General features: G+C 35.2%; 1 protein-coding gene across 3 annotated transcripts in view; it reads left to right on the top strand.

Annotated features, from left to right (window-relative positions):
• Positions 1–13,110, top strand: part of LOC132097491 (actin filament-associated protein 1-like 2) — a 56,112-nt gene that overhangs the window by 41,922 nt on the left and 1,080 nt on the right. For all 3 annotated transcript variants that reach the window (XM_059503229.1, XM_059503228.1, XM_059503227.1), the window contains 6 exons: positions 2,122–2,336; positions 3,052–3,155; positions 3,265–3,388; positions 4,784–4,874; positions 7,315–7,484; positions 12,252–12,362. In XM_059503229.1, the coding sequence (XP_059359212.1) occupies positions 2,122–2,336; positions 3,052–3,155; positions 3,265–3,388; positions 4,784–4,874; positions 7,315–7,484; positions 12,252–12,362 (815 nt within the window). The remainder of the gene's footprint in view (positions 1–2,121; positions 2,337–3,051; positions 3,156–3,264; positions 3,389–4,783; positions 4,875–7,314; positions 7,485–12,251; positions 12,363–13,110) is intronic.

The raw sequence follows: 13,110 nt of genomic DNA, 5'->3' as shown, positions 1-13,110 counted from the left end.
CATATAGCACATCTCAGTTTTTCACCTTCATAGTAATGCGTGTGGAGCATTATAAATGATATAAATGAACTAGCGATCTCAAACAATTAATCGCGATTACTCCCATCCAAAATAAAATATTTTGTTTACATATCGGTGTGTACTCTGTATATTTATTATGTATACATAAACACACACACATACAGTATATATTTAGAAAATATTTACATGTATTAATCCACTTCCATTAAGCACACCAGCCAACCAAGGTTGTGATGCATTGCATTTTGATAATAAACTATGAAGGAAATAATGTATTTTAGTTTTGAATATATTGCAGGGATGAATCATTCACTATAAAGTCAGAAACAAATTTTGTGGAAAGGGTGCGTTTTGATTTCATTGACTGTTCAATGTCGGTATTTCCCACGGTTATTTTTTGTCATTCTGTTTCTAATTAAAGACGTGTGCTAACAGCATATGCTTTATACCCCATATGTGGAGAAGGTCTGCAAACATTGCGTCTTTGCTAACTCTGCTATTAGCACAACTGTGGCATTGTTCACTCGCTAGTGTTTTGGTGTTATTCATTAGGGGCTAAATTCACTGCGTGCCGCACAGGACACAGGCTGGGTGTTTTCCACACTGTGCCATTGTCTGTGGACAGATTCCTGTGAGATTTGATTGTCACCTTTGACACCAGGGTGACAACCACAGCAATGACCTCAGAAGTTTGTTTTATAAATAAATGGGTGAACTTTTTGATAGCGGCTCACCATTTATGGAAGAAGAGCATGCATTTGTTTATAAAGCAGGAAAATGATTTCTGTTATGAAAGAAGTAAGTGAATTAGATTTTGGAGGAGATCAAAAGTTTTGTTGAAACTTAGAAGTGGCTACATCTTACCACTCGCTGAGTAAAGTTTTAATGTTTTGTTATTGAAAACGTGCCTCGCTGATTAGAGACATGTGTAGATGTCTACTTTATATGTTTCCACAAACAGCTTGAAAGGGAATCCTTCAAACAAGTTTATTTGTTTATTTATGTGTTTGCACTAGCGTTCTTTGATTACTGACTCACCGAACTTTTTAACTAAATTATGAGAGTAGACAGTTTAAAATGGTTTGGGTAAATAGTTTAAACGGTTTGAAAACATTGTCTGCAATTGGTCAATGAGGAGATAGCATCAATCTAAACATGTCAAGGTTAAGTCGTGGCCTAATGGTTAGAGAGTCGGACTCCCAATCGAAAGGTTGTGAGTTCGAGTCCCGGGCCGGCAGGAATTGTAGGTGGGGGGAGTGCATGTACAGTTCTCTCTCCACCTTCAATACCACGACTTAGGTGCCCTTGAGCAAGGCATCGAACCCCCAACTGCTCCCCGGGCGCCGCAGCATAAATGGCTGCCCACTGCTCCGGGTGTGTGTGTGTGTTCACTGCTCTGTGTGTGTGCTTTTCGGATGGGTTAAATGCAGAGCACAAATTCTGAGTATGGGTCACCATACTTGGCTGAATGTCACGTCACTTTCACTTTTCACTTTTTAAGACCGTGTGTTGTGCTAGTCAGGATGTTCAAACAAAAGTTAGTGCCACAGAGACAAAAGCTGCTTATACACTATGCACACTATACAAAAAATAAATGATACTTAAAGTTAATTTTATTACGTAAACTAAAGTTCTAGTATATTTTTTAAGCATACTTTCTGTAATACTTTTATCATTTATGCACTTTAAGTAACTTATAAGTAACTTAACTTTTAAGGTACTATTTGGGCATTCATTTTTATACATTAAATATACCATTAACTGTATTTCAACTAGACTTGCAGTTTACACTACCAGTGGATTTATACCTGTGATTTATAAATGACTTGCTTCATTTGCTGTTTGCCGTGATGTTTTGTGATGAGATTTAAAATTGATTGATACTTTTAATGGCTTTTAAGAGAAGCCAGTATAAATATACAATAGACTAACACTGTGAAAGAATTATCAATAAAATCAGTCAAGTGTTTCTATGTGGGTTTAGTGCAATGTGTAAGCCAAGTATACATAAGTGTAATATTGTCAAGTACTGTATATCCCTGATTTATTAAAAAGTAGACCGAAGCTCCAGTGTAAAAGAAGTATACTCTGTGTCCTCAGCGGGCTTCCTGAACGTGCTGATGAACTGTCAGTGGCAGAATCTGTGGTGTCGGGTGGAGGACGGGGTCCTGAAGATGTACCGGGACGAGGCGTCAGAAGAGAGCCCTCAGTACACGGTTCAGCTCAGAGGGAGCGAGGTGCGACCCGGCCCGGATACAGCACACGCGTACCGCATTACCATCACACAGCAGGGGGACCAGGTGGCTGTGCTAGAGGTACAATGATGATCTGCTTACCTTACATGTGATTTAGAGAAGCTACACTGTACTGAAAAACAAGTTAACATGCAATCATTACCTTAAATAGTTATTTCTACCCTATTTAAGCTATAAAATAGTTTTGTTCGTAAATTTATGTATATAGGTTGGTTCGGGGATGTTTAGATGATTAGAATTAATCACTGTTACTGTTTTTTCAGTGTTCAATCAATGTTATGTATTAAATATTAAAGTATTATTAATTTATATTAATTTGTTTATTTATATATTATTATATTTATTTTTATTTTGAATGGGCTTTTATTTTATATTCTCAGTTTTTAATTTAATTTTAGTTCCAGTGTTATTTAAATACCATTGAGATACTATTGAAGTTTTTTTTTTATTTTATTTTCTTGTCTATTTTCATATTATGTTTTCATTTTAATTTATTTTGAGATTTAGTAATTGTTGTGTGTTATTTTCTGTAGTTTTAAAAATTTTTGCTTCAGTTTTAGCTTTAACCCTGGTGGTACTACAGTATGTCCATTTGTGCACTATATAGGAAAATAGCACAGTATCATCATCTACTGTAGCACTGCAGCTGCACTCATAAATATCCTTGCCCTTATTGAAAAAAGTGAAGTAAATGTAGTTTATTTTGATTAATTATCATGTCTACCTGTTGTTACTATATTTTCAATGACTGTAGATGTTGTGTGTGAATGTGCAGGTGAGTTGTGCAGATGATAAAGAGCAGTGGGTTCAGCTCCTGCAGGATGGGAGTTCAACTGTAGCTGGTTCTCCATATCAACACACCAGCCACGAGTCACTGAGGTACACACACACACTCACATTCACATGCTGTCTGTCAATCACTACTCACAGAAGTACTCACGTTCTTTCCGCATCCTCTTTCCATTCTTCTGTTTCCTCTGTTCCTCAGTGGTCTGAAAAGCTGCAGGTTTCCCACCTCAAACATGTACATGGACGACCCCTTTCAGCAGCTGTGTGGTCCATCAGTCCACCCGCAGCCCATCTATTCAAACACATCCATACTGGAGCACATGGTACGGCCCAGCGGGGGCATTGAGGGCATTTGACCCATGTTACCAGACTGAAAACAATATTATTTTATGATTTGAGCAAGCTGCTCAGTTTGCAATTTAGGGATGATATATCTCTAGGTATTATTTACTTAGGCCATATTGCAATGCTTTTGGACAGTTTTCTTTAAATATGCACAGTAAATTTGGTCATACATTAGCAGGTTTGGGGTCAGAATTTTTTATTTTTTTTTTAAGAAATATTTTTATTCAGCAAGGATGCATTATTTTGAAAATTTTTAAATTCAGAAGTGACAGTAAAGACATTAAACAATTAATTTTTTAATAAAAATAGCTATTTCAAATAAATTTTGTGCTTTTTGACATTTTTATTAATCTTTCTATTCGTTAATATTTATTCGTTTTCCACAAAAATATCAGCATTGATAATAATCAGAAGGTTTCTTGAGCAGCAAATCAGCATGTTAGAATGATTTCTCAAGGATCATGTGACACTGAAGAGTAATGATGCTGAAAATTCAGCTTTAAATCACAGGAATAAATTACATTTTAAAATGTTTTAAAATAGAAAGCATTCACAGTCAACAGTTATTTTAAATTGTGATAAAATTTTACACTATTCACTATTTTACACTACACTATTTTAGTGTATATTTAATCAGAAAGTTGCAGCCTTAGTGGGCATAAGAGACTTCTTTCAAAAACATAAAAAAATTGTACAAAAGAATCGTACTGATCCTAAACTTTTGAAACAGTATATCATAGTAAATATTATTTTTTTTCATATTTTCATTAGCAGCATCAGTCAATATCAGATATGTATTAGCTGATACTCTATATTTACTTATGATACTTTTAGATTGCATTTACTATCATCTAATTCAGTAAATAGATAAAAAATAAAAAAACACTACAAATTTAATAACAATGTTAAATGTAATCTTAGCAAATCTCAAATGTAATATAAATTTTTCATACTGCACATTATAATGTTGCAATGCCTAAATTCACTTGAAGCATTTAATTAAAATAATATTAGTTTTTTATTATTATTCATTTCAACAAAACAGTATAGATTTTTAAAACCTGTCTTTTGGTGGTCATCAGCGATAACATGACAATATTTGAGACTGAAGGTTGGTGGAGGGTTGAAAAATTACAAGACCTTGGTGACATAAAAAAAGGTTTCAGAGCAAGTCATCACATTTTGGTGAAAGATTACAAAGGCAAACATATTTTAAATAGACTCACGGATGAATTGTTCACAGTAGGGATATAGTACAATGATAGTACTGTTTTTAGTTATTTGTTGTGAATTCATGGACAGTCATCGTCCGCTGCTGCTCTGAGAAACTAGCATTACTTATAACTTATACATCTGTTCCATCCATTTTTCAGTTTGAGAAACCCTACACTGGTGGAAACGGAGAATCGGTGTCATCCAAGGATTCTGCCAGCTACAGAAATAATGAAATCTTCAGCAACCACAGTGAGTCAGTCATATTGCCCCAGTCGCTAATCCCGAGTTGCACTTTTTAAAGAAAGGAAACGCATTAAGATCAAAATATACTGTACATTTATAGTTCTCTCTCATTTCAACTCATTTTCTGCCCTCATTGCCTGGTCCCACTCACTCTGTCACCAATTTGGTTATAAAAGTCACTTTTACTTTCATGGGATTTTTTTTATCCCTCTAACCTCATTGCTTTACGCTGATTAGCATCATCAGTCTTTCCAGCACATTATTCTCTCATAAAATCTTTGGGAATACAGTAATGCATTTGGTCAATAAAATGAGAGATGCAAATGGTTGCTGGAAGTTGTACTATACATTTATAGACCATCTCACAGGCCTTGGGCGACCACCTCGATGGCCCATAGGACAGGCTGGTCCCGTGACCAAACATAAGCCTATTTCCCTCTTGAGCACAAAACATATGATTAAGACATACATACGGCTTTCCTAACCATCGCTCCCTCATCCACGGCAAATACTTGACAGTTCAGAGGCATCTGCTTTTAATTTGAACAGTGCTAAATAATTATATAGTGGCTAGTGCCGGAGCTCAAAGCGAACTTTCCATACTCTTGGTTTATGGATTTGCATAACATCCCAGAGATTGTGTGCCGACGTGCCTTTTCGCATGTTTTATTTGCTAAACAAATAATAAATAATACACTATATTATATCAGAGCATCTAAACACTGCATCATGTTTTCTTTTATACAAATTGACACAATGTGGTGTTTCTATTAACTTTGATGTATTTGAATATGATTATGGACCTATTTATGGTGCTGTTTTTCTCGTCAGGTTTGTCAAATAGAATTTAGCAGGAAATACCATCTGTGCCTAGTGTGTGTGATGATGGTCAGAGGAGATATTTGATTATGGAAACATTTACCACAAAGTGGCCAGGTACTGTCAGTAGAGCATTTAAAGAAACGCATTTTAACTGCGGAAATGAGTTTAGGAGGGAAATCCAGTGCAGGCGACATACTCTACTATTTAAAAGTTTGGGGTCGGTAAGATATTTTAAAGAAATAAGTCTCTTAAGCTCACCAAGGCTATATTTATTTGCTCAGAATACAGTAATATTGTGAAATCTGATGTATCTGTTCTCTATTTTCATATATATTGAAATGTAGCTTATTCCTGTGATAGTAAAGCTGTGTTTTCAGCATCATCACATGTCTTCAGTGTCACATGATCCTTCAGAAGTCATTCTAATATGATGATTTGCTGTTCAAGAAACATTTATTATTACTATCAATATTGAATACTGTTGTGCCGGTTATATATATTTATAATTTTTTTTAGGATATTGTGATGTATAGAAAGTTGATCAACTTTAAAAATGTCTATACTGTAAAAAACACTTAGTTTACTGACCCTAAACTTCTGAATGCTAGTGTATGAGCGGTGTTTAGACAGCATCAGTGTGTGTTTTATAGTCTTGTGTACTACAGGGCATGTGAGGTGAGGTTTGGATCTGGACTGTCTCAGACTCTCCAGTGCTCCCATTTTGGTAGGGATCAGCGGCGGCTGGCACTTTTTCTCCCGTGTGGTTTTGGTCACAGTGCAGGGATGTAGCATTGTGGTGTACACACGCGCACACACACAAACACACACACATATCCTCTAAGATTCTTCGGTAAAAACCACGAGAATATCATGTTTTCTTTTTGAACCCAGCTTTCCAGAAAATGCTCTAATCTGGGAAGAGATTAAAAGAGGGTGAAAGTAGAAAATCAATAAACATCCACAAAACTGAAAAAGAATACACCTTTTAGAAAATAAATACTCTTTAAGACATTTTTCAGACTCAAACTAGTTACATTTGCCTATTAACAATGTGCAACATGGGACAAACTTGCATCAGAGGGGAATTCTGTTTATTTTTTCTAAAAGTCTTGAAGGTTTCCACACATTGTCATTTCCACCACATCTCAAGTCAAGTCTAGTGATTAAAAGCATTCTGTGGTGGCATAACACAAAATACCAGCTTAATTAGAAACTACGCATAATAGAAATATTCCACTCACAAGCTCTTTACTGACACTGTTCATATTGTTTATTATATTAGTGGTTGGTTTTTATACCAAAAAAAAAAAATGTTATAAACATTTCTGTTCAAATAAATTGTTTTGCATTTAACTTTCTATTCATCAGAAAATCCTAAAAAATGCATCACAACAATAAGACATTGATAAAACAACAAAAAAAGCAGCAAAGCAATATTTCAGAAGAATTTCTGAAAGATCACCTGACACTGAATAATGACGCTGAAAATTCAGCTTTGCATCACAGGAATGAACTACATTTTTGATCTACTAAATACAGCATTGGAGAAAATATAAGAGACTTCTTTCAAAAACATTCGTCTTAGGTGATTGGTAGTGTATATCATGTGTGTGTTTGTTTTTAGGTACAAAAGTGTTTGAGTTTGAGGGGGGTGTGCAGAAGCTGGATCTGACAGGAAAGAGACGTGTGCAGTTGCGAGCAGGGTCAGAGGTCAACCTCATGAGTGTGGGGACGAAGCCAGCTAAACGGAACTCCTTCAGACGCTCCCTCGCTTTCTGCACTGAACGAGCACAGGTAACAACCTCCGACTCATACTTCCCCTACAATATAAGCACTGTGCCAATGCCATGATACAATGCTTCTCATTCCATGATATTCTGATATTGTATCAAGGTAGTGAATGATTACCAAATTCATGTATCATGGTATTTGGTACTGCAAGGCTCTTCAAAAATACCATGGTGGTTCTACACTTACAAAAAAGTACCAAACATAACCACTGTCCTCCCATGTTTTTTGTTTGGACATTTCCCATTGTAGTACCTTGTAAATTCATGGAATACTAAGTAAATTCATGGAACGTTTGGTAAAAACTTTTAGTTTTTATAAATGTTTTGATTTAGTTTTTAACTGGTATATTTTCCATTTTCAATTTAGTTATAGTTATTTTATGTGCTTTTGTCAATTTTTCTTGGTTTTTAAATATACACTCTAAAAAATTCTGGGTTAAAAGCAAACCAGCTTGGGTTATTTGGCAACCCAGCACTGGGTAAATGTATTGGACAGAATACATAATACATAAAAAAATTTATTATCAAGCAAGAACACATGGACAAAATACAAGACAAATTGAATTTATTTGGGTGAATGAATGCAGTATAGTCTACAATATTACATACATTTAACTCATTCAACAAGCATTTTAGAAATAAAATATATTATAATAAAATATATAAATAATATAATATAAAGTATAATTTTAATTTAAGTGTATTCAACCATTCTCTGTAATCACTTTTTGCCGAAATAGTGCTTATTCTCCTGCCAGTGTCGCCAAAATCTGAGCCGGTGAAGGGCTGCTGTTCGCGGGGGAGCTGTGAACTAGTGATGGGAAGTTCGGATCATTTTACCGACTCTGACTTTTGAGTCTCGTTCAGCAAAATGAACGAATCTTTTTTCGAGTCATTTCGTTCATTTCGTTCATTTTAGCAAAATGTAATGAAAATGTTATGTGTTACTTCCCCAACACATCTAGTACTTACGCAAACGTTAATCACACTAAAAACAAAACAAAACTAAAATGCTATAAGATACAGAAAAAAAAATTAATTCTTTACCTGGGTCTTCAGTCTGTGATTAGCTCACCTCACCTCTTATCTGACAAGAAGTCCTCGGGTTTAAGTCATTCCAGCGATTGCGTGACAGCCCCATACGCAAAACTAACGCAGTCTTGAGCCGGAAAGAGAATTGATTAGTTCATCTCATGAGTCTTTCGGGTCTCGGGTCGAGTTTGACTCGTTCCTTAATCACGTGACAGACCCATACGCTATTTCTGACATTTTCTGTCACTGTGTTTTGGTTACTGTTTGTTGAGGATCTGTGGTTTGTTATTATTTTATAAATAAATAAAACCCTGTTATAAATAAAATATTGATTAATTTGTCTTTTTGACTGTCTATCGGTAAATAAACACTAGGCTATATAATAATATAATAATTCAAGCTTACAATAAAAAGTATTTATACTAGTTTGTTCATTTTTACTCCAATTTTGAGTTTGCTGGTATAATAATTGCTTTTCCTAGGCAGACTTGACATATTGGTGTAATATATGTATAAGAAGATTGCTCAAAAAAGGACATAATGACATATACATTAAAAGCAAATAAAATTTTGAATTTGAATTATCAATGTTAGTTTAAAACATTAAGGTTATGATAACTTCAGCTTTAACAGTTTTAACCCAGCTCAGAGTGAGGAGGATACTTCAGATCCTGGTGCGACTGCCAGTGCAGGGGCCATGTTTTGGAAAGACTTTGACGAGAGGGTAGCAAGCTTGAGGCCTTCTGCTACCTCTTCTAAGACCTCAGATGCTATAAAGGTGCAGGCCTACCTTGCAGAGCCACTCTTACCCCGCACATCAGACCCTCTGGCCTGGTGGAGGAGATGTTCACCAGTATACAAAAGCCTTTCTGAAGTCACAAAGACAAGACTTTGCATTGTGGCCACATCTGTGCCATCTGAAAGATTTTTTTCTAAAACTGGGCAGATTATCTCAGATAGAAGAAACAGACTCAGCCCATCCAAGGTCAGGGAGCTAGTTTTTTTTAATGCAAACATGCCTTAAAGCAAGTCCTAAATATAGCCACAGTGTGTTATTTATTTTAAAGCTTATTTATTTTTATTTATTTAGAAAAAGACCAGCTTGTTGTGCAATATTTTTGTTGTTGTTGTGATTTTAAAGGTAATTTGTTATTGTTATAAGGCTCCGTAGCTTTAGTATCTCTTAATTTTCATTTATTTTTATTTAAATGGTTTAAAATTATTTGGGGAATAGTTATCCTCTTTGATATAAAGTTTTTATTTTGGCACAAAAGTGTTATTTATTTTAAAATGTATTAATTTTAAATTATTATATAAAAAAAGCAAAGCTTGTTGTGCAATATTTAGTTTTTCTTTTTTTTTATATTGTACTTTTAAAGTTCATTTGTTAAGGTTATTACACCCTGTGGCTTTATTATCTTTTAATTTTATTTTTAATTATTTACTTTGTTATTATTTTGATTTATTTTGGAATAGTTGTCCTCTTTGTTACAAAGCTTTTCTGGCACAAAAATAAACAATAAACAACAATTCAAAAGTATGTACACAGTGTTTTTTAATGTTTATAAAGTGTCATATGTTACAAAAGTATGGTTTATACAGACAATCTGATTTAATAATTACTCTAGCCAATGTTGTCACATCACGGGACAAAAGAACGAACAACCCGAAGAACCGAAAGATGAACTAATCAATTCTCTCTCCGACTCAATACTGCATTCTTTTACTGTCTATGGTTTTAGCGTACGGGGCTGTCACGTGATTAAGGAATGACTCGACCCGACCCGAAGACTCATGAAATGATATTGCATTGGTTTTAGCGTATGTGGCTGTCACGTGATTAAGGAACGAGTCAAAAACCCGATAGACCCGAAATATGAACTAATCAATTCTCTTTCCGGCTCATATTGCATTGGTTTTAGCGTATGTGGCTGTCACGTGATTAAGGAACGAGTCAAAAACCCGATAGACCCGAACTATGAACTAATCAATTCTCTTTCCGGCTCAGACTGCATTGGGTAAGCGTATGCATAGACATGTATAGAAAGGCTAGATGGCTCAAGGCGGAGTCAGCTGTGTCGTCACTTGGCGGCCATCTTAGGTCAGGAGACTGCGCTGCTGCTCCCTGCTGCTGTGGACGGAAGGTGAGTGACATACGCCAACTAAAATGAGCGTATGGGGCTGTCACGTGATTAAGGAACGAGTCAAAAACCCGATAGACCCGAACTATGAACTAATCAATTCTCTTTCCGGCTCAAGACTGCATTGACTGACAGGTGAATCACTACTACTAGAACAGAACCTATAGAATAATGCGCATGCGCGACTGAACGAATCACTCCCCGAGACGATTCGTTCTTCCCGAGTCACATTAAAGATTCGTTCAAAATGAACGAATCGTTCAAGAACGACACATCACTACTGTGAACTTCAGACCGCATTTCACTCGTAGCTGAAAGATGCTGTGACTGATTCTAAAACCTGCATATAAACAAACAGTACTGAGATTAGAGAACATGTTTTAAAGGTATTGTTCACCCAAAAATGTGATGTTTATCTGCTTACTCCCTGGGCATACAAGATGTAGGTGACTTTGTTTCTTCAGTAGAACACAAACTGAGATTTGTAACACAAACCGTTGCAGTCTGTCAGTCTTATAATTGATGTGAATGGGAATCATGGCTAAAACATTTAATAAAACTTAAAAAACACAACATACACAACCAAAACCAAATTAAACCCTGCGGCTCGTGACGTTACATTGATGTGTAAAGACACAAAACGATCTGTGCAAGAAACTGGACAGTATTTATATTGTTTTTTACCTCTGATTCGCACAATTTCTGAACTTTTTGAACTCTCCTGAGCATGTCCTGTTGAAGATGACACAGCAACTTAGGTACAGAAAAACTAACCAGCACCTGGGTAAAAAAATATACAAAATATTTTGAAGAAAAAAAAAAAGAAAGAATTTTTGAGAGTGTATCTATGTATTTTTTATTCCTTTTTATTTTAGTAAAACTAGCAACTAGCTGAAATAATTTAGGTTTAACCCTGGAATGATGGCATTACCATCACTGTATCATGGCACTTCCACAGTACCCTCTTGCACAAAGATAATGTCCAAAAACCACGGTATTTAATCCTTGGTATATGGTCAAAAAAAAAAAAAAAAACACGACAACAACAAAAACAAAAAACATGATAACAACAGTATTTTTTGAAAGGGCTGATAGGAGCAGTTTAAATTTGCAGTTGGGTGGCAGTAAATGACTGAACCTCTGAACTTTTATTACACTGCCACCTGTTGTTTGGATTGTGTAACTGCAACAAGCTAATATTGATTTGCAAGATCAATTACATGGGACAAAGATGGGATTTCATTTTGGGCTACTATCAGGTGTTGTTTGGTGGCGTAGTTCAGCTTTTTGTTCCAGACAGAAAGATTTTTGGCTACTGTTCGGTGCTTTGTTTGTCGGTTGTTGCTGCCGTTGTGAGTTCAGTAATTACAGTGGGTTGGATTGGGAGCCACTTCCTCCCAGAGGAGCAGAGAATAAGGCTCAGATAAGAGCTGTTTTAACATCCTACTTCATCAAGCAAGTCTGATGACTTTGGAATTTTTTTTAGATGTGACCGTGACTCTTGTTTGAGTCATTCAGGATATTTCACCATTTCATCCCATAAAAGGAAATGTGCATAACACACATAAACACTCACCTCTGTCTTTTGTCTCTTAAAGGGTGGATTTCTGACCCCACTCTTGAGAAGAACTGCTTCAGCAAAAAGCACCCTGAAGAAAGCCCCGTCTGCCCTGTTTCTGGAGCATGGCAGGGTCTTCCAGAGGAAGAGGGTAAGATTCCTTCAGCATGAACACAATGCACAGACTACCTCATGAGTTTATGGTTGTATTGGATTTCCAGATGACTCGGTGGATCAATTCCTAATCAAACTACAGATACAACTAAAACCAGACTCTGACTTGTGTGACTTTATTGACTTATTTTGACTTGTGGACTAAATGGACAAATGATTAAAACTCTCTCATTTTCCTCAGTAAATGTCACCCAGGGTCAATATTGTTAAATAAATTATTAAAACATTTCTGTCAACTGAAATAAAGTTGAAGTAAAATAATAAAATTAAAGGTCTTAATAAGCCTTAATTCACCCACTAAAAGGCCTTAAATTGCAGAAAGTCTTAAATTCATAAAGTTATGCCATTAAATGTTGCATTCACTGCAACTAAATCACTGTCAGTATTTTTAACTTGTTTTCATGGTAAACCTAAATAGACTTTAATGTCATTTCTATTGAAATGTATATGTCATGTATTTAAATATATTTATAATTACACATTTGTAATGATAAAATACATAAACTGTAATCAACTACAATTCAAATTATAGTCAAAGTACTTTCCATATTCTTTAATATGTTATGTACTTCATTAAACCATGACTAAAGATTATTAAAACATAATCATTTAAAATGTCATGTATTTAAAGTAATACTTTTCATTTGACATTATTAACAATTGTGCTTTTTAATTAATAAATTGGCAAAACAATTTGAGTTTAAAGTTGAAGTTGAAACAAATCA

Source organism: Carassius carassius, chromosome 21, assembly GCF_963082965.1.
Source record: "Carassius carassius chromosome 21, fCarCar2.1, whole genome shotgun sequence".
Classification (NCBI taxonomy): domain Eukaryota; kingdom Metazoa; phylum Chordata; class Actinopteri; order Cypriniformes; family Cyprinidae; genus Carassius; species Carassius carassius.
The sequence above is the reverse complement of the archived record's forward strand: the minus strand, read 5'-3'. Positions and strand labels throughout refer to the sequence as shown.